At 38.5% G+C, this 26,659-nt stretch overlaps 2 protein-coding genes across 5 annotated transcripts in view; one reads left to right on the forward strand and one right to left on the reverse strand.

The window, feature by feature from the left end:
- SLTM (SAFB like transcription modulator) lies at positions 1 to 26,401 on the reverse strand. Its single transcript, XM_075713420.1, has 21 exons — positions 26,201 to 26,401; positions 25,321 to 25,408; positions 16,548 to 16,621; positions 16,069 to 16,254; positions 15,579 to 15,626; positions 14,549 to 14,576; positions 12,718 to 13,186; positions 12,105 to 12,154; positions 9,969 to 10,087; positions 8,187 to 8,336; positions 7,988 to 8,097; positions 7,739 to 7,899; positions 7,306 to 7,397; positions 6,919 to 7,082; positions 5,655 to 5,829; positions 4,934 to 5,058; positions 3,630 to 3,797; positions 2,439 to 2,753; positions 1,851 to 2,001; positions 942 to 1,099; positions 1 to 584 (listed from the first exon to the last, which is right to left on the reverse strand). The coding sequence occupies exons 1-21, from the start codon at positions 26,399 to 26,401 to the stop codon at positions 476 to 478; spliced, it is 3,141 nt and encodes a 1,046-aa protein (XP_075569535.1). The 3' UTR covers positions 1 to 475.
- RNF111 (ring finger protein 111) overlaps positions 26,241 to 26,659 on the forward strand; it is a 72,317-nt gene continuing 71,898 nt past the window's right edge. For all 4 annotated transcript variants that reach the window (XM_075713422.1, XM_075713424.1, XM_075713423.1 and 1 more), the window contains exon 1: positions 26,241 to 26,290. In XM_075713422.1, coding sequence (XP_075569537.1) covers positions 26,241 to 26,290 — 50 coding nt within the window. The remainder of the gene's footprint in view (positions 26,291 to 26,659) is intronic.

The following is a 26,659-nucleotide window of genomic DNA, read 5'->3' on the forward strand; positions in this document are numbered from 1 at the left end:
GTACCTTCTGCAAAAATAGGTTACATAATACCCAGTAATGAAAGAACAATCTTATTTCTCTACAAATTAGAAAGCCGAGATAATAGCCTGGACAACCTTCAAAATGGAGGTTATATTTCTGTGTGTTGTGATAAGTAGCAAACTTTAAAGCATGACACCACAGAACTAATGTTGGTAAATCAAACTACTAGCACACAGCTGCAAACTATTCTTTTATACAGGATTAACAAATATTTTGGTTCCAATTTGTCTTTACACAGCTCTAGTGCCTCAGGGAAAATGCTTATCAAAGATACACAAAAACTATCCAAAATTACAACGTAACTATTAAAATGCCTCCAAAATTGAGAGGAAAGTAATCATGTTAAATTAAAAAAATTTAACCAGGACTTCCAGACAAGATTTCCTGTTTTTAATCAGAGAAAGTTTACAAGAGATTTCAATAAGTTATCTTGAAACCAAGCAGCCGTAGGTCTTAGAATCTTCGTGGAGGTCCACCTTTAAATGGCTTAAATCCTGAGCCACTTCCCCTCTGCATGGAATTGCCTGTGATCTGTACAACTCTATTAATTGGTGAAGAATTACTGGAAACAAAGGTTTTAAAAAAGTGTTAAGTTATGGTAAGTATCTAAACTCTTGGTGTACAGGTAAGAACATTGTTACATCTTGTATCACTCAACTGTTAAACTGTAAGTAAGTCTCAATAGAGACTTGAAACCGTGCAAGAAAAGAGACTTTGCAAGAAGTCACTCGCTTCTATGCAGCTGAGCAATACAACAATTGTGGAGCCATGTGCTGGCATGGGAAGATGGGTTTGTATGTTGTGCAGCAGCAACCCATACACAGAAGGTAATGCTGGTGCACTGAGACTACTACACTCAGGAAGTATAACTAAAGCTTTGAGAACTCAGTAGGGAATTGAAAGGAAGTAGTTTTTGTACCTCGTATGTGGAGACATCATGCCACCTCCTCCACGGCCATCTCCCATTCTCCTTGTGTCATGATACCCACTTCCTTGAGAACTAGGTCCATGCCATTCTTTTCTTGGTCCAGTTTCACGACTGTGGCGTTCAACAACATGTCTGTCCTCATTATAGTGCTAGTAAGAAAGTGATAGTAATTTTCAGAACAAAAGGCATATTTCATTATCAACAGGAAATGAGCTTTTCAAGAAAGTTAAGTTTACAGCTTATATACATAATATAGAAAAGTCAAGCATCTTTTAAGACTTCAGTCCATAGGCAGCTAACCCACGCTTACAAGAGTCTTGTTAAAAATAACTCTAAATAACAAAAAGAAACTCATTTGCAACAATGACTGTGTGGGTATGCTGGGAGTGAAGTTCCCTGAACTTTATACTTTACTCCCAGTTCTGCCCTGATCTCATATAATAACTGACAAGCATGTCTCATATAGCTACAGAAACACTATTTTTTCTAACTGATTCAGGATCTAGTAGCATGGAGCAATTTAGCCTGTAGGCTTTAAAGACAAGTCTTACAGAAGGTTTTTCTCTCAGTAGCATGTTACAGGTTATAGTGACAAACTGGTAGTGTAAGGTTAAGACCCTGAAAACGCAGGATGGCAAATTCTTAAGAGCCATATCAGCAATGCCTCATTCAGGCATTGTTCTGATCTACCTGAAAGATGCTAGACATAGTTGGGTATGTTTTCTGCAATTTCTTGGCTTCCTAAAAAACCCAGCAAGAAGAACCTTTAAAATAAAGTAACTTGAAAATAGCCAGAATGCTCGCTAATGATTTATAAGATGCTATATGCTCATTTTTCCAGCATGATTTTGCATTTTCCAGTCTCCCGCTCATCCACACAAACACAAGAAGATGACTCACCTGTCCTCCACCTCTTTCTCCCATCACACCTCGTTCTCCTTCCCTGCTTCCGTACCCAGAAGCACTGCTACGGCTACCAGGAGGTGCACCTCTCACGTGTCCAGACACTTCTCTTCCTGATCGATCTGGCCTCTCGCCTCTGTAAAAATTGCTTTTATCAAAATTTTGGTTTCAGTATAACAGAATTGGTACGAAATCATAGCACATGGAGACTTCAAAGATTCCTTTTTGTTTTTCAGGTTCCTAGCAACTTGCAGTTAGCTTCTAAGAAACATTCTTTTAGATCTATGTGGCTCTCTAAATAATTAAACCTTGTTTACATCTGCATTCTTGCACAAAAGCCTCCTTACTGTATGTTGCTATACATGATTAAGAATAGACTGTTGGAAGTCGGCATCAAGCTTACAGATGAGGTTTGGCATATGTGACAATCTACACACAATTTTCTTCTAATGCTTTTGGAAAGTGACTTTGCCATTCTTTAGGAGGAGGTCTGTTTACACATCAATTCTTGAGGAATTTCTACTATGGATAAATTCTACAGGAATCAGTCCCTTCACTATTTTGTTGGTTAGCCAACAAATTTACCTGCCATCCCGTTTGTCTGTGCTTATGCTGCCCTCGCTCTTCCAATTTGTTTGCCTAGGTGGATTTGAACCAGTCTCTCTTGGATGTCGACCATGTGGTATTTCAGGTCTGTCATGAATTATCACTGTTCTTCTTTCATCTCTGTCTCCTCGCACTTCTCGTCTATCTGTATCTCGAAGTTCACTTCTTGGTTGTGGTGGTTCATTTCTTCTGGACTCACTGAAGTTCTTAGGATATCTCTCAAACCCTGGCTCTTCTCTTCGTGCTGTTGGGCGAGTCTTTTTTGCTTCACCTTGATTTACAAAACGTTCTCGCCTAAGTTGTTAAAGTAGGAAAAGGTCATTTGCTTGTCTCTCATTTTCCCATTTCTCTGCACATATAAGCATATGCGTGAGTATACAACAATATTATTCATCTTCATATTACATGTTTATTACTACATATGTGGTATATAGCTCAAAGATCCTTCCCACCCCAAATTATATTTATGTCTACAATTGTCATTTTGAGCTCAAGTTCCCAGTTTAACATTTCTTTATGCATTATCTGTTCACATTTTGGTCAGTATAATTTAAGTGGTTGTAGGGCCTCCTTTTTGCCTCGTATAAAGCAGACTGAATGCCAGATTTCTCATCAGCTAGAAAATATAATTCTAATTCATTGCAGCATAAAAGTAGAAGTCCAGAAGCTACAATTATGTGGTCTTAACTTTATAAATGGTTATTGGAGATGTTTAACGGAAACATGAAGCTGGATCTGGAACCAGCATTTACTGCACAGTTGCATGGATTCTGATGACTGTGACTCACGCAAGGAATGCTCTTAACTCTCATTAAATCAGTTGCTTTTAGCCTTGCTTTTTAAGGAGGTTAAGTTACCAAGTAGGACAGATCTAATCCATTAGAACCCACTTATGACTAGATGTGAAAGAGGAAGAATCACAAAAATTCTTCCAAAATGTCACCCAAAAAAGATCACCAGGCAGCTAATTTAAAGTCCTCAGAGAAAAGCGGACTAGACTCCATGATATAAATGGCCCATCCTGAAGACACAAGAAATTTCATGGCACTACTACAATTATATTGCATCAGAACTGTATAAAGCCTTTAGCACCATTTTAAATTTTGAACAGTTAAGAGTGAAATCCAGAGATGCTGGCAGGCAAATACCTGCCCTATTATCTAAACTTACCTATCAAAAGATGATGGAACAGAAGAACCTTCTGGGTATCGTCCTCGTTCTCTGTGATCAAAATCATTAAACCTGTTCTGCTGGCGACCGTAATCTGAACCGTGACTAAAACGTGCATCTGTATCAAGAGCCATCTTCTTATTCTCATTCCAGTAAGGATCATCTCTCCTTTAAGCAAAACAAATGAACCCTCATTGGTTACATATGTATCCAATCAAGGCCTAGTATGCAGAAAGTTGTTAAGAGTCAGCTGTCTGATTTAAAGACATTCATTTGACCTTTGGAAAGCCACTAACAAAGGTAGACCCCTTAAACAGCGGTGAACAAAAGCATTTAAAGAAAAAAACAAAAAACGCAACAACAACAAAAAACCCCAACCCACCCCTCTGTTTGAAGTGCAGATTAAAGAGAAAAAATATCAATAAAATGTCATAAAATCTAAGCAATAGCATACTGTGTTGGACAGTTTAAAAAACAAAACAAAACCCCAACAAAAACATCACTGTAGCAAAATTTTGCCTTGAAAAGAGCCTTCTAGGAAAAAACCCCTGCCTTCTATAAAAAAAAAAAACCCAAAACCAAGCCACCCACACATCACAACCATTTTCTCAGGAAAGAATAGTGTAGGAAACATCACAGCCTTGCTCACTAGAAACATTCACATACAGGGTCGCTGTGATAAGAATGCAAGATAATAAAGTGTGTAATCAGTGGCCTTGAAAAATGAAGCTGTCTTTATTCCTCTGGTGAAGAAATATCAGTGTTCTGCTACTGTCTCTACCACGACAACACTTACCTTCCATTGTACCACTGATACATCAATTTTATGGCTAAGATCTCAGTTCTATTCCTATATTTAAATGAAGATCCAGTTTAATTCATGTGGCTCAAACAGCAAATGACAGATGTCATCAGCTTCAGTAAAAGTTAAAAGCCATCACATTGATTTCCTGAACCACACATTTACCAGAAATGTGAATTCTTAACAAAGCAAAAACTAGACATTTCAACTATTAAGGCAGAAGAACAGCTTTTCTGAGCAAATGCACTGAATTGCATTATGCTCTTTTCATACAATAAGAATTAACTCACAGGATGCTTCTCTTATTTCAAGACTCTCTCCTATAGATAAGGTGTGTTTCATGCTTGGCATAAACTGATATCAAAACCAAACAAATAGCAGAAATCCAGTTCTTCTGTGAAGACTTGTTTCAGGTACAAATGCATTTTCAAGTCTGACACGAGGCTGGTAGCTGTTTCTTTTTACTAAGTGCTGTAAAACAATGGTTTGAGAATTAGATTACCTGTGATCTACATCACGTGGACGTTTCAAAGAATTCCTCTTTTCCTGTTCATAACGAAGTTGCTGCTGTTGTCGACGAAGCTCCTCCCTTTCACGAGCAATACGCTCTGCTTCTTTTCGACGTTCCTACCATGAAAGGGAAGGATGAATAAACACAGCAAACAAAATAGCTCTTTATTAGAGATACCTATAGAATGGTTAGCAAGTATACAGAATTAATACTCGATAGTTTTCCATTAAAGGCTATCTGATATAATTCATCCTTGGATAGCATCTAAGATTAAAAAGCATAAGGAATACTTCTCTAAAAAAGTAGACAACAGATCTGGAGAAGCTACTGACTGTTAGAAATATCTCCAGGTAACTTCTTGTATTGCTACTGTATTTGTTGCCTAGAAACACATCTCATTAAGTTTGCAGGGACAATCTCTAGGAAAAGTCTAGTAAAATTACAGAAGACTAGTATGATCTGCTGTACTTCAGTCTGAGAGACAGACATGTATAGCCACTGCATAAACCAGTAGCAAGAATTTGCCATCAAATTACTCACAAGTCAAGCAAACAAGATAAAGGTTACTGTTGTTTTTCATTGTGGATTATGTAATGTTTGGTTGGTCCTTTTATGCCCTGGGTGGAAGGGTGAAGAGAAGAATTCACTGCAAGTGCAAACTGGGTTATACTCCAAAATATTGCACTACAGTCCAAAATATAAATATGCACACCTGTTCAATACGAACGCGCTCTCTTTCCAAACGCTCCCGTTCCATCCTTTCCCTCTCTAGTTTTTGCCTTTCAATTTCTAATCGTTCCCTTTCTCTCTGCAAGCATTCTTCTCGTTCATGCATTATTCGTATGCGTTCTCTCTCACGACGCTCTCTCTCAGCAATTTCTCTTCGCCTAAAGAAAAAAAAAAAGAAAAAAAAGAGGTAGCAGAAGGTCATCTGAAAAATTGTCTCATCCAATACAAACATCACCTTAGGCATAGACATTAAAAAAACCTATTTGAGTATTTGAGAGTAAGCTCTTGACAGAAGGCCTGGTATAGAAGTCTACTCCTTTAGGCCCAAGTAGCTGAACTGGTTTTAGCATATTCTACAGAACCATTTAAGCAGACAACAGATACTAGTAAAAGTTATATCAAGAAATCGTTGTTCTTGAGGTATTTTATGCTGGATTCATATTTGTATGTTGTCATCTTGCAGACCATAACAACAGCTTAGCAAAAGAATATGATTTGGATCTTAAAAATACTTGTTATTTTAGTACTTGCCCTCTTCAAGCTAACAAAAAAAAATTTACTTATTGTTTTCTGTCCAAAAATAAGACAGAATAACATGACCACTGTGACTTGCACAGGTTAGGTGTACTTGTCAGCAGCTTCATTTTGCTTTCTCCTTCTGACTTCCTATAGTACAGCTTACAAGAAGCAGGCAAGGCATTTTCTCCTTTAAGCTTTATGCTTGCTGCCAATTCCTTTGTTTAGGGAAATCCAGCTAACAACACAAGTCATTTAACTACCCTTTGCAAACTTTTGGCCATATGAAAAGAGCAGAATAGAGCAGTGTAGCCTTTTAGTCCTTTTATTTAAAGGGACAAGATTGTATTATGCTTGATTTGTAATTTAGATATACAACAGTTCTCTGTTTAAAAACAAGCAAACAAAAAATCCCCAAACACTATTTTTGGCCACATCTCCTAGCCAACTTCTCATCTTTTCAAAAAGAAAACTGGCATGCAGTTAACACTTAAGAAATACACCCCCTTCTGTAACAAACACTATGCTATGTGTGTACATATATGGCTTTTAAAAGATTAAACAAAAATTCTGGAAGTCCATTAATTCATATAAAGGTACTGTTAGGCAGAGTCCCAGACTTTAACATCTGAGTAGAAGGCTTGAAAGAATGCATTCTAATTAGATTTCTAAATATAGTATCTGATCAATTAATGTATAAAATAGCCTTTAGCAAAAAGTTGAATTACTACCTTCGGAGTTCAACAGCTCGTCGTATTCTTTCCAATCGAACCATGTGTTCTCGCAATCTCTGTTCCTTCATCTTTTCAAAAGGCAAGATATCCTTTCTACCCCTGTATTCCCTGAATTTCACTTTATCTTGAATAATACGCTCTTTGTTCCTCAATATCTGTGGCTATAGATAGAGATTACAATGGTTATTTCAGAAGTCTCATTCATTTAGGGAGATTTCTGGATACTATATTCAAGTATCATTAACTGCTTAGCTATCCCAAAGCATACGAAGCTTCTATCTAAGCTTAACAGTTTGTAATTGTTTATTGACTCTTCAGTGAAAATATCAATCGTAAGGTAGTATCAAATCAGATAAGGATTGCATCAAATCTATAGATACTTACTTTATCAAACCTTCCCCTTCTAACTGTCCTAGTGTGGCCTTGGTCTCCTTTTGTTTGGTCTAAAACTACAACTTGACCTGGGCTTTTACCACCTAGTGAAGGGGGGAGAGGAGAGAGAAAAAAAAAAAAAAAAAAAAAGGTTTAACACACACACACAGAGCCCTATTTGCCTATTACAGATTTTTCTTGGTGAAATTTCTAAATCTCTAAATCGAACTGTTACTGGTAGGACAAGCATACCAGCACATGTCTGTAATTAAGTAGTAAAATAAAATATGGAAGCTTTAACGTCAGCTCTAAAGTAGTACATGTTACCGGAGTCTAAAAAAGAACAGGTGTTTAATCGTCTGGTTTCCGGTAAGAGCAAGAACATGCCCCCAAAACAAGTCAGACACACAGATTCAACAGGAGGAAACATGGCTATATGGCATACTTATTCTTTTCTTTTCTTCAGTTTTTTTAGTGGATTCTTGATTAGGGCCACTTCCTCCATTATCACTCTTCTCATCTTTACCTTCTGTTTTCTTGGCTTCTTTACTTTCTTTTTTTTCAGATTTCTCAGATTTCTTTTCTTCTTTTTTGGTTGAGGGAGTTCTTGTTAGGAAAGAAATACACAAATGCGATGAGGAAAACTCAACTTAAAGGATTTTCACAACTTCAGAAGACACATAAAATTTCTTACTTGCTGGCTTTATCACTTGATGCAGTCTTCTTATCTCCCATGCTTCTACCTGAACCAGATTTCTCATCACTTTCCTTCTTCAACTCCTTTTTGGAGGGATCGCCTTTCACCTATATTTTTTTCCAAAAGCAAATAGGTTAATACAGATTCTTGCGTAAGATGGTCTATTTTGGGAAAGTTTTAATCCTGTTAAACCTACTTTCTCAACAGAAATTTGTTGTCCGTGCAGCTCTGTTCGATGAAGGTGTGCAATACATCTAGCCACTTCTGTACTAGAAGACATTGTTACTATGCCGTAACATTTTGCCCCTGGGCTTCGTGCATTTGTGACCACCTTTGCACCAAGCACCTACATAAACAGGTAAAATTTAGGTTTTGAGAGACATTTCTAGTAAGAACGCGGTGGTATTCCAGTAATATTTCTACCCTAGTATATAAAAACCAAAACAAACAAAACCACCCCAACAACAACAAAAAACCCACCCCACTAGAAAGACTGACACTCTCAAGTTTTCAAAAGCATGTAATTCCACAGGAAGTTGCAGCTTTGAGAACTTTATCCCAACTTTCACATCAAGGCATATGAACACTTACATCCCGTTTTGACCAGTCACAACCTCATGTATATTATCTAAATGCTTCTTTTGACAGTTACCGTCAAATTCATTCACAGAAATACCACTGACCTGAATTTGATGGTTCATCTCTGACAGATGAACCCCCACAAAAAAGTCAACAGCTGCCAATTAATTGCAGGAAAGTATAAGCAGTATTATGTAGCAACTTAATAAGGGAGCCGATTCTTCAGAGGCATCTAACCAATGTTTTGATTAAGAAATTTTAGCAAACAGCTCTTTGACACCTGCTTCTTGAGAAAGCATTAAGCTTTGTGTTCCTGCTCCTTGCTAGAATTTCTATAACTACTGGAGCCAGTCTTCCTGATGTAGTCATGCTCTAGTGCAACAAGTTTACCTTTCTAGCAGCCTGTAATGGTACAGTCATTTAGAAATTAAATATTTCCCAATTAATTTAAAACTGCGAAGCTAAGTAAATACAGGTACCAAGTGTCTTTACAGCAAAAATAGCCAAAGAATTAGAAGTTTTAAAAAAGTATACTCTCAGGTTTCAACACTTGTGAAGGCATTAAATAAAATCACCTAAGAAATTCTTTAGAAAAATCAGATATCCAATAATCAGCACACATACTTGATAGTCACAGTGCTAAGGTTCTAACTAGTTCCCAAGATGCAATAATGTCATAACTGCACAGGCTTATATAAACACTATGAATTCACACAGTTATCAGCAACTCCTTTGAGAAAATGAGAACAACTGCAACAAAAACTGTTTTCAGAAGACTGCTTAGGTTATATGGATTCTGCATTGTTCTATGGAATTTCTATGTTAAATTAAACCACAATCCAGGAAAACAGACTTAGTTTAAGCAGCCTGTAAAAAAATTCATTAAGTCTTAAAGGAGTCTCTAAAAGAACAGGCATCAACTGTCATTTTTTTTTTTTACTGATTTTTTCCATTCATAAGCCCTCAGAACACATTTTAAAAACAGTCTCCCAAAGCAGCAGGTTCTATAAAGACTGTTTATATTACAATTTTACCAGTCAGCACATTATCTTACACTCATGGTCAAATACAGTTGTTGCAAAAGAACATAGCCATTGTTATTTAATTAAAAAAAATTTTTTTTAAGCCAGTCCTGAGCAGTCACATTTCTGACATTTCTTTTGCATCTATCTTACCTCAACAGGAAGAAAAATTTCTTATAAAATTAACATATGGTTCCTTCCTGTAAGCATGCACTCTCGCTTTAGATGCTGAAAACATTAGGGTTTTTTAGATTACACTGGTTAGACGTTTCCTCTCAGACTTTTATTGAAATCAAGTATTACTCAATTTTTGTAAGTGAACAGAGGAGGGGTAAGAGACACATACAACACACATGGTATCACACCCCGTAAAATACCTTTCCATATTTGCCAAAGAGATTTTTCAAGTCAGCAGCTTTTGTGTTGGAAGACAGTCCGCTAACCCACAGGTTTCTAGTTGAACTTCCACTGCTACCACTAACACTGCTTGCACTTCCTGAAACAAGTTTTACAAAACAGCCAAAAAATTAAGGAGACAAAGGTACTGTGAACATTGAACTAAACTGTTGCTGAAAAGAGAAACTTAGCCTGTTACCTTTAAGTAACTGTTTATCCGGTTACCTTTCTTGAAAAGACTTCTATATAAAAAAAATATATGCCATAAGATTTCATTCATTTACCCACGTATTGAGACCAACAGCTTGGCTAACTCATACCCGAACGACAGAGCTAAAAAAAATCATACAATTCTTTGTTGAAGGCATGCTTTACCCCTCATTTGGGTATGTGCATTTAGCTTCAACTTCTGATTCTTATTGATAACTTCCATCCAAGAGAAATTTTTTTAGCACCCAACATTTGTTCTTCATCAGTATGTCTTTACACTACTCACATTACCAAAGAGATGGCAGAAAGGTAAAGAGGACACTTAGTTAATCCTATCCTCCAGAATAATGTGGTCAATTTCTACAGCTTCTTGAAGTACCTGCCCTCCATCCAGAGCAGCTTTCTAAAAATACTGCTGGATGTAGAACTGGATGCAACCCACCAAAATTATTTCCCGCATACTAAGCAAAATACTAAAGAAATGCTCAAAACCCATTATGTGCCTTCAACACCAACACCCCCCCAAATATTAGCCATTTTTGCAACAACATAAAACTAAGAACTAAAGAGATTCATGTAATCTTATTCCCAACATCTTTTAGTCTTATATTATTTAGTTCAGCTTGCTGTTGCTTGCTGCTAAATGTATGAACTGCTTTTGAGTATGTTAAAATGTAGCCAGCCATACAGGCAAGACCAGAACTAGATCTCCAGATCAACAGCTGGAAAATCTGGTGGTACAGAGTTTTAAAAGGTAATTTGACCACCTTGAGGAAAAAGGGTAGTTTTCCTTCTTCAATGCATCAAGATGAGCTAAGAGCAAAAGGCAACAAATCTCCGTTATTGTCAAACTAGCATTATCTTGATAAGCCTAGATACTTTGGTAAACCATGATACACTTAGAATATCATTCAATATCATTAAAGAGCTGCTACACTGGCTTTGACTATGTATTTTAAGACAGCCTTATGATAGTTACTATTACAGTTATCATATATGCTACATGTAAGCAGATTTGCTCTATCTTCATTTAATTTCATTGTAAGCCCATAACTATCATGAAAAGACATGTATCTACAGGAGACTGAATTATGTCCATCACAAAAATTTCTCCTCAGAAATTCATTTATCAGGTAAAGTTCCATTCATTCATTAGTGATCTGCAAGAGATTCTGTGACAAAGGTTTTTGGCAGGGAGCTAGCACGCAAAATAGGGAGACACATGAGCATATACAAATGCATTTGTTCAACTATGAAGCATCAGTATAACCGGTGACATTAATGTGCTCTTGAGCTCCAGTCTGTGAATTTGTAATCATAATACAGGGTTTTATGGTAACAGATGGAAACTCCAAGGTAGACAAATAGGCCCAACTTTAATGCACTAAACAGGCATGTGTGCAATTTTGCTAGCTGGCATCTCAGCTGTTATACTTGGTTGAGAGTTCACTTTATTTAAAAATGAGCTAGAATTAAAAACAAGACAAAAAAAATTCATTGGTGTTGTGTTTAAGTACTTGCAATTATTTTTTGCTTGTTCTGCGTATAACATCAACCCAAACTGTTGTATGTAAGTTACAGTAGGCATATCTGAAAATTACACCTTCTCGTCTAAACAAAGACTTGGGAAACGTTAAGTGGAACTTGCTCCCCAAAGTGTTTTGAAATAGGAGAATATATTTTCATTGAGTCTTTAGAATAAGTACTTTTGATCTTGCAAGGAATCTGGTATAAGGAGAAAAAAAAAAATAGAAACATACATAAGCTAAAGACTACTGTACCTCTGGCATAATTTACTACAGATAGATGAGTTCAATTACATAAGCCATTTTAGTACGTGGCAAGCAACTTCTCAAACAGGAAAGCATTTCATTCAAGACAATACTACCCTAATTTGTAATAGTTACCTTTATCATCTTTTGATGTTGTCTTGCTTTCTTTAGATTCCTTAGCAGAGCTAGAGAAGCAAATTAAAAATCAGAAGAGAATTGAAAATACAGAATTTGGTAAGTGTTGCATTTTATACTACTAATACTAGTAGACAAGTTAACAATTCAAAAAATAAAAATAAAAAAGGGCTAGACTGTATATTTGAACAAATGATTCCCTTATGGATTCTTGCACTGATTTTCCCCAAGATGCCTGAAGATCTAGATTTTCTGACAACTCTATTCAGTGGATATATGGCAATCTTCTCCAGATTTCAGGACGGGGACTTGACTTCATTTTGTGTTCTTAGAACTGATAGCTGTTCATTACCATCATCACAAGGACATTTAAAAAAATCGTCAATTTGAAAAAAATAAATAAATGCTGACAATTCGACAATGCAATCAGTAGGACATAGTGTCTATACGAAGATCTTGAATTTTAAAAAGTAACTTATGGCGGTCAAAAAAATCTATAGGCAGGAGCATAGGATACTAATTATAAGATTCTTGCTGCTACCCCCTTAATGTAGAGTGATCTTATTGAATGCTGGTACTCAGTATCGTAAAGAACTGACATAGAAAAACAAACCTCTTTGCTTGACCAGAGGCCCCAGTAGACGAGGGACCTTTCTTCAAAGTATCCTTTTCTTTGTCTCCAGATTCTGCTTTCTTTGAACTTTCTCTGGCTTCCTTCTTGACAGGATCACCCTTCACGCAGTCTTCCTTCTTACCATCTTTATGGTTCTCAGTCATCTCATAGTCCTTGCTTTCCTTCTCCAGGCTCTGTGAAATGGTATCCTGCCCATCCTTTGGCTTACTTGCTTCAGAATCTGTAATTTTCACATTTTTACCTGTTTCTAGGAGGTCATCACCATCAAAATCCAGAGTGATGGCATCTTCAGCCTGGATTGTAACCGATATGTTATCATCCTCAGCTTCTTTCACAGAGGTGTTAGCTTCCATCTCTTCGTGAGCCGTGTGATCAGCCTCAGCTAGGCTTTCTTCTGAAGGAAGAGGTTTAGATACTTCTTGTGTACCATCACCAGAACCTGCTTTATCTAAGAGGATTTAACAGGAATAAATATGGCAAAACAAGAAGTTTAAACAATTTCATATGCATAAGCTAGAATAGGACCTAGAAAATACAAAGCCAGTTATTAGCACTGATGGAAGGTTAGAAAAAAAACACAAGGTGTATTAACACAAATATAAATCCTTTACCCAGGATCACTCATTCTTCATGGCAAAACACATTTTCTAGAGACAAATACCAAAACATTAGGAGGGAGAGTACGGTTCCATCCTGGAGATACCCGTTCTTCATAAGAAGTATCCATTTTCCAGTTTAGGATTTAGTGTTCCAGAAGAAAACTGTTGCTTTGGACGCTCACAGTTTGATTTAATCTGCCTTTGAATCTTCCTGGTTCTAGGACTTCCAACCTTCCCAAATCCGAAAGAATTACAGTCTTGGAGAATTTCAGTCAGTCTTCCACACTGGTGTTCTCTTTTGCTTTTCCTTTCTAAGCAGTTGTTTGGCAGTCAAGTTAGCTGTACAAGGCTGCTGCAGAAAATGGAGGAGTGAGCTTTAATCCAGAGTTCGTAGACAAATGGTTCTCAGTCTTCATCCATTGGACAGATTTTCCATCTCAGTCCCACATAGGCATCTCCAACTGTATTCTTGGACTTGCGCAGACGAGACACTTCAACCATAGGGTCCCTCGTAAACATGGAGTCTGTAGTTTTATCCTGTAACTTCAGTAATGTGTTTATTCCATCTTGCGTAAAGTGATGGGGTTCCATGTCCTTTCTAGTCCACAATACGTAGAATCCTTAAGACTTCTGTCCAGGAAGTCTGTTTGCCCAAATGCATTACATTCCTTCTATAGTTTCACTAACGAGCACAGCTTAAAAAAAGGTAGCCACTCCACAGGTTTCCAAACACTTGTTTTACCATCCTATTTACAACTGGTATTTCTAAGTGACAGTAAGCCAAGCATATGATGGTCCATACATTTGTTGGGTGCTCAAGTTCAGTTTAAGGGTGTATCATTTCACTCAATTAAAGATCAGTTACTGCAGTGCAAGTTGGAAGCTTTTGCATCAAGACTTACCGTATATTAAAATCAGAGTCCTTGAATACTATGTATTTTTCATTAAGAAGCATAGTATTACAACTATATTATACATCCACCACAGTAACTGATAAGTACTGTAATCAACTCTTAAGAGTAAAATAACTCTTAGGAGTGAAATAAACTCACTGACTGCAATGATTCCAGGTGCTGAGCTTAATAAGGAGACAACTGATACTTAGTACTGGAAACAAGCCTAGTATTAGTAAAGAGATTGAATATTACAAGAGAAAGTTGCCTGCTCTACCAGACTAAAGAGCTCTGAACTCTATTAAACTTTAAACATACCTTTCTCATTCTCTTCATCTTCACCATCCTGCAAGAAAAGGAAGTGAAGACTAAATGTCTCCTACTTTAAAACTTTAAGCAGAACAGTTCATATTTTACACAGAATTTCTATCGTATGAAGGCCAATTAATGAACTGAAAACTGTTTCCAAAGAAAAGATGCTCTAGAAGCCAAGCCTGTGCACCTCCCTTGTCAAATCACTAAAAACTTGTATGATTCACTCGTATCTATCTGCAACACTTGCAGTTTGCAATTGGTTGGAACACGCAGCTATTTTCTTCTCCCCCCTTAACTCAACAGACCATCTCTAAACTGTCCCATGTCTTGCTAAAGCCTTCAGAATAGATATCACACTGCTGAATTACCACTTTCAATGAAATGCAAGTAATCCATCATTAGCTTTAAAAGCTTAGGACAGAAGTCAGAAACTAGGTAGACTTCCTCCACTAAGTACTTAAAAATGAAACTATGATTTTAATAGGTCTTTACTTATTTGTAATTAACCTCACTGAGCAAGGCATGCTGTATGAGATGTCCCTTTTCAGACGTCAATTCCATGTAACTCAGAATGAATTTCTGAACGTAAAGATGTTACAGATGTTAGTATTAAGAAAACCACCCCACCGGCCCCAAGCAACCAACACTCCCCCCAGATATTCTCCAAAGGCAAATTTCTACGTTAAAACAGGATCTCTGAACTCCCGTATAGGTTGTATATACTATGCTAGCATTTGGCATAGCCCTCTGAAGTGTTTTAAGAGAGTTTGAAAAATATTCCTTGCTAAGTCTATGCACTGAATACTCCCAAATTGTAGAAAGGAATTTGCATTTAAATAGGACACCTTATTTGGAAATCACAATTACCTGCATTATAAAAAAATATGAATGAAAGCTTCCCATACTGTTTACCTTTACTGTATTACATCATCTGACTCTCTAAGATGCATGCTGGAACAAAAAGCCAGTGTAAAGTGATCTTTTCCAACTAAATAGGCATGAAAATCAGCTTAACAACCAATTTGGAACTTACATGGACAGTCGGAAAAGTGTAATCTTCTATGTCTTGACCTTCATTTTCCTGTGAGAACATAAAAGGGACTTGCTCAGCAAGCTATTTGTAAGACAAACATTCAGAGGGTCAAGAGATTCAGTTAACTCAGAAAACATTTTAGTTAAGTGGATACACGCTCAATAAGGTCAACATAAACAAGCAGTTCTCATGACTTGCATCTTTCAGTTCAGTGTTCAGATTACGTATGTCACTACTAGTACCAGGGAAAAGGACCACTTGGGAACTCTGTATGGACTGTGGTAGAATTTTATCAATACGTGCCACATTTGTTTCAGGACTATTCGAACAAAAGTCAAGGAAAACAGAAAGAAAAAAGTACCAAATTATCTTTTAGAGATAAGTAAGCAAGACAAACTGAAAAAATAGTTCTGACTTCCTAGTAATACAGACTAACTAAGAAAAATATACATTTTGCTGATAAAAATGCATGTAAAATACAACAAAGTACCTGACTTTCAGAATCCTTTTCTGCATCTTCTGTTGTCTCTGCTGGCTCCAGGTCGTGGTATCTTTTTTTTTCTGCAGATGGTAGTTCTTTAGAATTCGAGCTCTCATCTTCAACAGATTCTTTAAAGTCCTTTAGTTCATCATTTCCGTCTTGATCACTTGCATCTTGAGTCTCCAATTCACTTTCCTTTTGATGTGAACAACAAATATTTGGCATAACTAAGGATATTAGCTATATTCTGAAAAATTCACTGCTACAATCACTGTTTCTGCAAAATACTGTATCACATCCATAATAAAAATTCATAGCATGTTTAAAAAACCCCACACCTTCACACCCTTAGGCATCACAGCTGTGAACGCAGTAAAAACAATCCTCCAAATTTCCACGTAAATTAGCGCAAAGAAAATTGAAGCTTTTTTTGGTAAATAAAGCCAAACACTGAACTTAAATATAAACTGGGAAAAAAATTTACATACTTTTATTACCTTGACAAAGGAATCATCTTCAACTGAAGCATCACCAGTTAATTCATCAGCTTCCTGCTTTCTACCTGAAATGACAGGATATGCTAATGACTAGAACTGCTACATAGAGCAGACATTCTTTCAACACTGATTATGTGTTGGGCCTTAGTTTATTATTTTCTGTATGCTGAACTGTCCACTATAATACAACCCTCCCAAAATTGAATATTTTTAAGGTGAGGAGAAAAAATGTCAGCTGAGTGAGCATGAACAATCAATGCTGTTGCATAAACAAGCAGTTACATCCAAGTTAGTGACTTTAATACCAATCCTTCTACTTTGAATGATAATGGAATTCAAGAGAACATTAAAGTGTACGTTTCTAGAATTACTGGAGTTCACTAGACTTAAGACTTTGGAAAGGCCTTACTTTATAGGATAATTAGGATCACTGAGCAATTTAGGTTAGAAGGGACCTCTAAAGGTCATGTAGTTCACCCAACCTCCTGCTCAAAAGCAGAGCTAAGTTCCAAGTACAATCAGATTGCTCAGGGTTTTACCTAGCTGTGTTTTTGAGTATCCACAAGTATGGCAATTGCACAGCCTCTCCAAGCCACCTTTTTCAGTGCTTTTCATCACTAGAGGGAACAATCAGCAGAAGAATTGAGTCAGGTGAAGCACTTGGGTTTTCTACATATTCTTTATTGTACTAAGGGCATGTTCCATTGAATAATTCTGTTCTTCCAGCACAAGCACACTTTTCTCTAATCAAGATGGCTCTGTGGAGATGATGACTAGACACAGTTCCCTTTGGAACCCATTGCATTTCCTTAATCTTCTGCACAAACAAGACCAAAGAACACTAGATATAAGTATCTCCACACAAACACACCCTTTGTAGGGCATTCCGTCTCTCTGATTCAGTCTATCAAAGATTAGCCTATGTGATGTTTTTTAGTAGCTTAAGGTACAGTTCTGTTAGGAAGTGGCTTTACTATCTTCTACTGAAATTCAGTGTCAGTTCAAGATGCAAATGAGATGGCAGTCATGGTCAGCACTTCATGCTTTATTTTTTGACATCACATCTTCCCTCACCCCTTCTTTCTCTAATGAATGGCTAAATCAATTCTATAGATATTCAAAAGGAACAGAAAAGAAAAACATAAGCCGAAGTTTGATACAATACGGACATTTCTGCTACCTGGAATACACAATTTTTGTCAGCAATTAATTTCTACAGTCTTTCATATATAGTTCTTAAATTGCCTTTCAAAGCTGGAAACTGCTCAACTACAGGGCAAGAAGAGAGATTACTGTTTTGGTTTTAGTTAAGATTCCAGTTGGTTTTACTAATTTCACTGAAAGGCAGCACTCTGCCAGTACTCCTATATACAGCATATTGTTGTTTTGAATTCCGATGCATGCTAGTTTCCAGGAAAAGACACATGGCAGAAGTTATTTCTACAATTGCAAAACATGAAATCTAAACATTCAGATCTAAATGCATAAAGAGATCTTGCCGCTGATTTTTACTTCATTTAAAACAAACAGGGCATTCCTGTTTTATATTTGTAACACAATAGATTTGTGAGATTTTGGTGCAAAAAGCCAGCAGCACAGGTATACCTAGGGAAGCTAGCTTTCCTCAGAAACAGGAGTGCACTTACACTGGAAAGGACAGTTTTTGATATGCATCACAGCTGATGCCTGAAAGCAAGGCCAACCCAAATTTTGTATTACTATTTTAGCACTCTGATAGAATCTACAGCCACAGATATCTTCGATAGAAATAAAAAGCAATGAGACACAGCAAGGATTTCCATACACGTTCAACTGTCTTCTGTTTTACCCTGCTCACATTTCAGTTCTTTAGTTTGTTAAACCTGGAAGTCCACGTTTTCCCTGCATCCCATATCCAGCTAAGCACACACAGAAACAGGCAAACACACAACAACAGATGCTGGACATATTTAGCAACTATCTAGCACGTACTATCATGAAAGCTATTCAAATTCATTCATTTTGCCTGAGGAAATCTGGCAGGTGAACTAGAACCCAGACTTTACAAGGAATAGAAAAAGAAATTGACAAAAGCTACCTCAAGTTAGTCCCATCATTCTGCAATGGCAGCTAGAGAACTACATTTTATTGACATGTCCTCATCAAGAGGAAGTTATACCTTTCAGTAATGAAGCTGTCCATATCTTTTGTTGGCTGCTAGATTAAGCCATACAGGAATACATGTTTTCATTAGCCTTTCTTTAGTCTGTCTGTTTTTCTTTGCAATAAGTCCCATTTACTCTGACTACCAGAGGTATTCCAAGGCATAAGGAGACCTGAACAATGACCTTCACTTTTCAGGTTCAAGCCAGAAAGTGGTAGGAAGTTTACTTTCCCTCTCAGTTCTGTATTTCAGGTTACTTTGATCTGGTTAGAGTCACATGGCTCGAAACTGGCACTTCAAGGTTCTGATACAGATAGTTTTCAGATGTTGCTACAGTAACTTGCCAAAAAGCAAGCGTCCACAAAAATTCAAAACTTTTCCACACTGATACTCATCCACAATGGGCTACTGAAAGGCACACTTGGTTCGTAATTTCACATAACTAAAGTCAGATTGCTATAAACACCCTTCAGAAACTGACTGCTTCTGTGAACTTATTCAAGACTGGTATCACTTCAAGGACAATAACTGGGCTTAAAAGGTATTTTAACGATTGCAGTCAGAACATCTGAACCTTGTGCATACAACAGGCATAGCTGGTCTCAAGTCATACAGTTGTCAACACATGATAAAATTTATATACAGGTTTATCCATGCAGTGGCTATTGAAAATGTCTGTGGTGTAAGCCGCACTCACCACAAATCTGGGTGCGTAACAACACAAATGCTAATTTACCTTGGAATGATGTCACTCCTTTACAAGCCATGCTCAATCCCTTTTCTGGCAATGGCAATTGCTACACACCATAAAACTGCAACAGACTATTTACATAGAGAATGAATATTCTCCTTAGAAGTAAGCAGAAGATTTATAACATCTTAAAATGTTGGTTTAACATTATGCAGGTTTGTTTTCATCTCATTTACAAGCCTTACAGTAGCATAAGCTTGTTCATGGTCTTCTACATGAGAAATTCATGTTACCTGAGTGTATACAGAATTAGAGAAGAGTGTATTTTACACAAGTCTTAAACAAACTAGACATCTGCATCTCATGCAGGAGTAGGGTGACACGCTCATCATAAAATTCTGGAAAAATGAGTGTTTACATTTCTTCTGGTATTCCTACTGAAACCCCCAACAGGGTTCTGTCGTACCTGATGCTAAAGATGCATCAAAAACATGGGACCAGAGGCAAAAGGGAGGAAGGGGAAAGAAAATCTTTACAATGGAATAAACTCTTTACAGTGTTATTTAGTTAAGAGGTCTGCTGGAATTTAAATAGTGCCATTTGCCACAATATTAACAAAAGCAAATTATCCTGTTACATTTCTGTATTCTAAAATGGTATCATAGGGTAACAAGAATATTTAACTCTTCTACAATGTCTGCAGGATGCTGCTCTTAGTAATTTATGGGTTTTTTAGGAAGGATGTACTTTGCAAAGTCAGATACTCTCTAGAGAATCAGACTTGTTCATAAGATTTGCCATCATTTGTAATCATACAATTAAACATTCATAACGCTTTCTAGTGCGGCATGTTAGAGGTATCACTCACCCCCACCTTAATGAAATTACTTAGGAAGTATTTCTCAGATTATTTCTTCCTATCTGAGGGCACATGGAAGCCTTGCCTACAGCTCATTGTACACTGTTTATATCTTGCTTCAATAAGGCATGATATATGGTAACTGAAATGATGGAAACAACTTTCAAATATTGGAACCACATATGGGAAGTGTTTCTAAGGTTCAGTCTGCATGTTATTTTTCAAGTGTTCATTACAACGTCTTAAATTTCTATCATCAATACTGAGTTCAGGTATTTTAGCTTAACAATTCCCTCTCTCCAGAGAAAGATTATTTTCTGTACATCATCTACTCATTAACATGCCAGAAGAAAGTCTAGTTTAAAAGGAATGTTCTCTTTACAAATAATTTACATACATCTTTCCTCAAAACAGAATGTATTCACTTCCTGGTAATGTACTCCATCTTAAGTAAAACACTTGAGAAAGAGTAGGGTCTCAACAGTTGGTTACTCTTGACAGAAATACTTAAAAGTTTGCAAGGATATATAGAGTCATTGAACACCACCAGTCAGATACCTAGAAATAATAATAAACTAACAAACCTACTTTGTGAGTCAATTAAGACAGACATGCCTTGTAACTTTAAGAGGTCTAATTAGCTGTGCAACAACACCGTGTGCAAGGGCAACTCCTCTCAAGAACATCTGGGGAAGCCACTTTTCAATTGTTACTGTTTTATTCAGCAACTGCAAAGCAGATCAACAGAACGAGACACTGAGAAGAACGATGAAGCAGCTACCTGCTTGCCTTAAAAAAATAAAAGAATTTTAAAAAGCAGGTCAACAAAGCTCAGGAAGAAGATTCATTTCTATTCTGAAAAAAATTTACTTAGAAAAAATTGAAAATTTGGGTTATTCAGGATTAAAGTCAAGGCATTTGTACTAGTACTCCACAGATGATGTCATGTATGTAACATGGCCATAGGACACCTATTTTCAGTGCAGTTGAGAATCTCTTTCTTTCTCCAGTGATGATTCACTGGGCAGGAAAACTCTGATCTACCTCTGGACAAGCTCTCTGCACAGCACAGTGTTTCAGAAATCAAATCACAGAACTATAGTAATGGACGTTAACAACTCAGACAGAAGAAGAAATAATGAACTGACAGTTTGTTAAAATAGTTATTTTAATATTCCTGAAGGACAGATGACATGAGAGATTATTTCCCCCACTCCACTCTCCTTTTGAAGGCCAACAGTGTACAACCTAGTTTGGGGTTTTTTTAAGTAACTAAACAGTTTTAATAGATAAGTCAAAATTATTTGGGCAGTAGTATAAGCTAGCCACTGTCAGCTGTCAGCATTTGATCTAAGAAACAATATTGTCAAATTGGAAATTCAGTCAGAAACTAGAGGGGTACTTAAGACATGAGGTAATAGGTGTCTAACTGGCCTTAGGAACTTGAAGCGCAGCAGATAAACATCTTTGCTCACATTAGTACTCTGAGGTTAAAATTGATTTGCCTAAAATCTGTTCTTTATCCACACTAATTCCAAAAATTGGCAGAAAAGTAACTTTCAATCACCGAGTGATGATGTATCAATATGCCACAATATTTTTGACTGCAGATACTTCAAAGGAATGTTCGCATAGAAACACTGGGAAAATATTTCATACTAGCAGTAAAATAACTTCCTCTAGACACCAGAATAAGCAGCAGAATGTTAAGGCTTGAAAAGAACAGCTTTTTCCAAACTTTGTCACCTTTTTACAAAAAGAGAAATTTGTCCATAGCTACTAAATTCCAGGGTGGAGAGGCACAGCTGAGGCAATTAAAGATGGAACACTTGGTATTTGTTCTACCTTTAAGCTTTCAACCTTTAATTGGCAAAACCAACTGATCTCACCTGTACAGCTCTTCTGATTAGTGGTTCTGCAGTTCTTCTTCACCCCAAATACTTAATTAAATCAGCTTCTGGAAAAAGTGTTAGATTTTGACTAACTTTGCACATAGGATTGATCAAGAATTCTTGTTAGATTACAGAATCCTTCTGCAAGTATTCTTTAAGTTGTGATGCAAAATTCTCCAATTATATACTTTCCTGATGAAGATCTACATGGCTTCCTCTATGTTATCTCAATTTTGGGCAAGTCAGTAAATGCTCTATTTTAAATATGACTCCTTTTTCACACAATATCTTATGCTGCAGAACTTGGTATGGGACGCTGATGAGCTGCTGTTTGTTTTAAGAGGGAAAGAAGGTCTACATTCAAACCAGTTTAGTCAATGCCTTATTCTTCTACTCATAGCGTTTTACAGATGTTTCTTTCCTATCTCACAGTAAGTTGGCCTTGTATCATCATTTGCAAAAGCCTGTCACGGTCCAGTAAAAAAAAACGCAGTATATACTCAGTTGATAAATCAATTTATCAGGCCATTACAAAATCCTGTTCTATGAAAGAAAGTCCTACTCTTAGCCTCATTCCTATTCTTCTCCAGTTTTGTCAACATACACACACACAAAAAAACAACAAAATGGAAAACGAATATATCACTCCCCCACACACACTACTGCCCTTCTAATTCCGCCTGCATCAATATTCCAGATCAAGTTTTTCTAACAGACAGTTCTAGGGAATTAGACATCTCACTTTTTCCACAAACCTTAAGAGTTGCAGTAAAACTGGCTACAAAAGACATTCAGATCTAAACCCGACAGCCATCTGACATAGTTCGTGCTTTTTTGGAAGGGAAACCTCCTTCCTCCCTCCCCTTCACCTCTCTAGCTGCTGTGAGAAGGTTTATTCATTACTCCCACTCCCTGGCCTTTTCTGAGGCTGTATCTTCTTTGTACATGAGTATCTAATACTCCTACCCTCCTTTGTACAGCAATAATAGCATGGGGAAAAAAATACTATCGGACTAGTATTGCTGTTAATTTTACCTATGGACAGCAGTAAAATAATTAAAGACCCATTACTATTAGTCTGAAGCTGTGGGGCAGGGGGGAAAGCAAGCATTAGCAAAAGGCCTAGAGCAATCTGTCAGCAAAATCAGTAAAAGAGGCAACGCTACTCATAGTGAAGAGCATGTACAAGCACATGGGAGGATCAAGATAGTTAATTTTAAACAAAAATTCAGTCCTACTGAATTCAGTGGATGTGCATGCACCTCCCACATGCCTTTGAAAGTCTCCTAGTGACACATTAGGGAATAGATTTTTGAAGTGCCAGATTTCCAAGTTTTGAGGGATACTTTCTGGTTACTAGTAACATATTTCAGCAGAAAGCACCAGCGAGAGAAATAATATCAGAATCAGCAGTTAACACATACAAGGAATAGTTAAAAAGCATATATTCTTTCTTACAGTTAGAAGCAAACCAAGAAGATCAAAAAAGATTTTCCCTAGACAAATTAGTGAGTTTTTCTTGTTCCACACTTGAAGATTAATACAGCACGAACCTCTCACACTTTTGGCACAAAATCTGCTCGTAAGACTTTTGTAATCCAAAAAGTAATGAGGAAAAACTGTTGAGCTTGCAAAGTGAGCAGATAAGAACTTCATGAAGGTCGTATTTTACTTTGAGGTTTACCAAGAACGTACATGTCATACGTACACCTTATGATTCCATTCCACAGAAAAGGTGGCAGGGAACAGCTACTGAAGCCCTGCCTCAGGCAGCAGCATCACGAGTAGGCAAACTACCTTTGCAGAAGCAAAAATAGTATAACTAAACAAGAAGCCAGTTCAAGAACACTATGCACACCACGGTATTAGTTTGGAGAATAGGAGTATGAAAAGCAGCAGATAAAAGAAGTGTTCATCACAGCAGAACAAGTAGCCATTTAGATCGCTACATGAAAAATCGTGGAAGCATTTCCTTATTCAGCTTCCATGTAGTTTTCTTAAGCATCAGCTACCTTTCCAGAGTAGGGAATAAAGTAATGTCACAGAAGAAAATGAAACCATATTGTGAAACAGTTTGTTTCCCTTCACTTTTGTAGTGTGTCAAAAGTACAGATAAGTTATTCAAACTTTCTAACCAGACAGATTTTATTATTAAAATCCCCATTCACAGCACCAGGCAAAAGCATGAATAATCACTTCCACCACAAAACTCAGCCTAAGACAAGTGACAGTGGTATAAGACTGATCATTTCCAAAACAGGTATCTATAGCATGTGTATGAACATTCTTAGCATGTATGTTCAATGAAGAATACTATGCATAAAACAGACATTTCCCTTCCTTTCCCAGTGTTACTTGATTATGGATGCTCCCAGAACAACATAAAACAAAAACCCAAACAAAAATCCTCCAGAACCCAAACTCACAAAACAGTATTTAAATACTTATGCAAAAGAAAACAGAGCCGACACAATCCCTGCCAAACAGAACGGTATAGAATCTAAATATTTTTTTTTCACATCAGAAAACCTTAAATCTCTTAATTAGACATTTCACAGTAAGCCTTCAGAGCCCATGCAGGAAATTCATATTTATAAATCCTGTCTTCAGTAAAAAATACACTAATAAACCCACACACCACAGTCTTCTTCAGGCAGTGACCCCCTACCACATATTACTATACACTCATCACTAGCCTAGGTCCAGCATGTTCTCATGGCTAAATAACCTCTTAGTTCTCCCTTTGCTGTTGCACAGATACTCTCGGGACACTACAGAGATACCCATCCCCAGCACCAAAGCCGCACAGCAGTTCCTATACCCGCTTTGCACCTGTAACACTCCATGTGCAGGATCTCTGCTAACACGGCACATTCCAAAAATCTCACAGATCATCTACACAGCCCCAGCACACACAGTACAAGTCTCCAGAATCTGCGGGCAGTAAAGCCACTATAACCCACCCATTTTCCATATATATTCAGCATCCCTATACATTGCCTATATACAGTGAGCGAAAACAGATCAGTAAGGCAAAAGATGTCTTATGTGACAGAAGTCATAAACAGTAAATTCACAACTGTATCCAAACTACAGGCCACAGTTCCACGCTCCTTCTTTAAGGTGATGTACCCAACAAAAACTGCTTAAGAATATAATGTATACCAATAGATCTTAACCTTTGCCTTTAGTTGGTTTCTTGGTGGGTGTGTCAGCTGAAACAGTTATTTCAATATTATCTGGATCGCCTCCTTCCTCTTCAATAGCCTACATGAGACAAAAAATACAATTTTTAACAGATTTCAGTGGGAAGCTAGACAATTTGATTTCAGCAGAAGTCAGTGAGCCAAACAATTATTTGTTTCCACTTCAAAAATGTTTTCTAAAACACTTTGGGTTAAACCTTTCTACTTAAAGCTAGAGGAGAGGGAGTGAACACTAACGATAATGGCAAGAGTTTAAGCTATTAAAATGACATTTTCAAAGTACAGCTTATCAAGGATCAGCACATTTCTCTTTGGAAACATAACACGAGAAGGCCACTACGACATCCACGATGACATTAAGGGCAGCACAAAAACGGGAGGAAGGGAAGCACAGAAACCCTACAGCAACAACCAGCCCCAGGGTTCGCCCCGGTGGCCGCCTGACAAGCTCCAGCGCCCGGGGCGGCGGGCGGGCCACAGGGCAGCGGGCGGGCCACAAGGCCGCGGGGCGAGCTCCGCCGGCCGGCCCAGGCTCCGCCAGCCGGGACGCCGGGACACCGAGGTCGGCCCAGCCCGGCCGCCGCCCCCCCATGCCGGCAGCCGAGAGGGGCGTGCCGCCCTGCCGCGGCCGCCGGCGGAGCCGCCCGGTCACGGCAGACCCTCGCCCCTCCGCCGACACCGGCGGCGGCACAGGGAGAGGTCCCGCCCCCCACACCGGGGGCAGCCAGCGGGGCCGCGAGGGCCCCGCCCCCGGAGCCGGGCGGCCGACGGCAGGCCGGGCCCCTCGGCGGGTCGGGTCGGGCAGGGCAGGGCCGGGCCGGGGCGGCCCCCGCGGCCTGCGCCGGCCTCTCACCTGCTTGAGCCGGGAGATAAGCACCGTCTTCACGCCGGTGATGTCCAGGTTGCGCCGCTTCAGTTCCGACTTGAGGTCGATGACCCGCAGGTCGGTGATCTTCTTGCTTTCAGTGGGAGGCAGCGCCGCCGCCACCGCCGCCGGGGCGGCGGGTGCCGCGGGAGCCCCCGCGGCGGCGGGAGAGGAGGCGGCGGCGGCCATTTTAGAGCGACTGAGCGCGGCAGCTGCACGCACAATGAAACCCCCCCGCCCGGCCGGGCCGCCAAGTACCCGGATGGAAGCCGCGGCCGACCTGCAGGCGCGGCGCAGGCGCGCTGGGGCTCACCTGGCTCCGGGACCTCCCCGCGAGAGGTGGGCGGCAGGCGGGCGGGGGGTGCCGGGCTGCGCTTCGGCCCCGCGGAGCCCGCCCAGGAGGGACGGGCTGGCGCTCGGCACGGCTTGGGGCTGGGCTCTTGCTTC

This window comes from Pelecanus crispus, chromosome 7, assembly GCF_030463565.1.
Source record: "Pelecanus crispus isolate bPelCri1 chromosome 7, bPelCri1.pri, whole genome shotgun sequence".
In the NCBI taxonomy this organism is placed as follows: domain Eukaryota; kingdom Metazoa; phylum Chordata; class Aves; order Pelecaniformes; family Pelecanidae; genus Pelecanus; species Pelecanus crispus.

Bases quoted from the DNA above. Each gene is read 5' to 3' on its own strand.
- SLTM (XM_075713420.1), bottom strand. From the start codon at position 26,401: ATGGCCGCCGCCGCCTCCTCTCCCGCCGCCGCGGGGGCTCCCGCGGCA. The intron at 7,900-7,987 runs GTAAGAAATTTT...TTTCCTAACAAG, and splicing joins TCAAGTGATAAAGCCAGCAA to AACTCCCTCAACCAAAAAAG. The intron at 3,798-4,933 runs GTAATCTAATTC...TTTTGCTTAAAG, and splicing joins CCACGTGATGTAGATCACAG to GAGAGATGATCCTTACTGGA.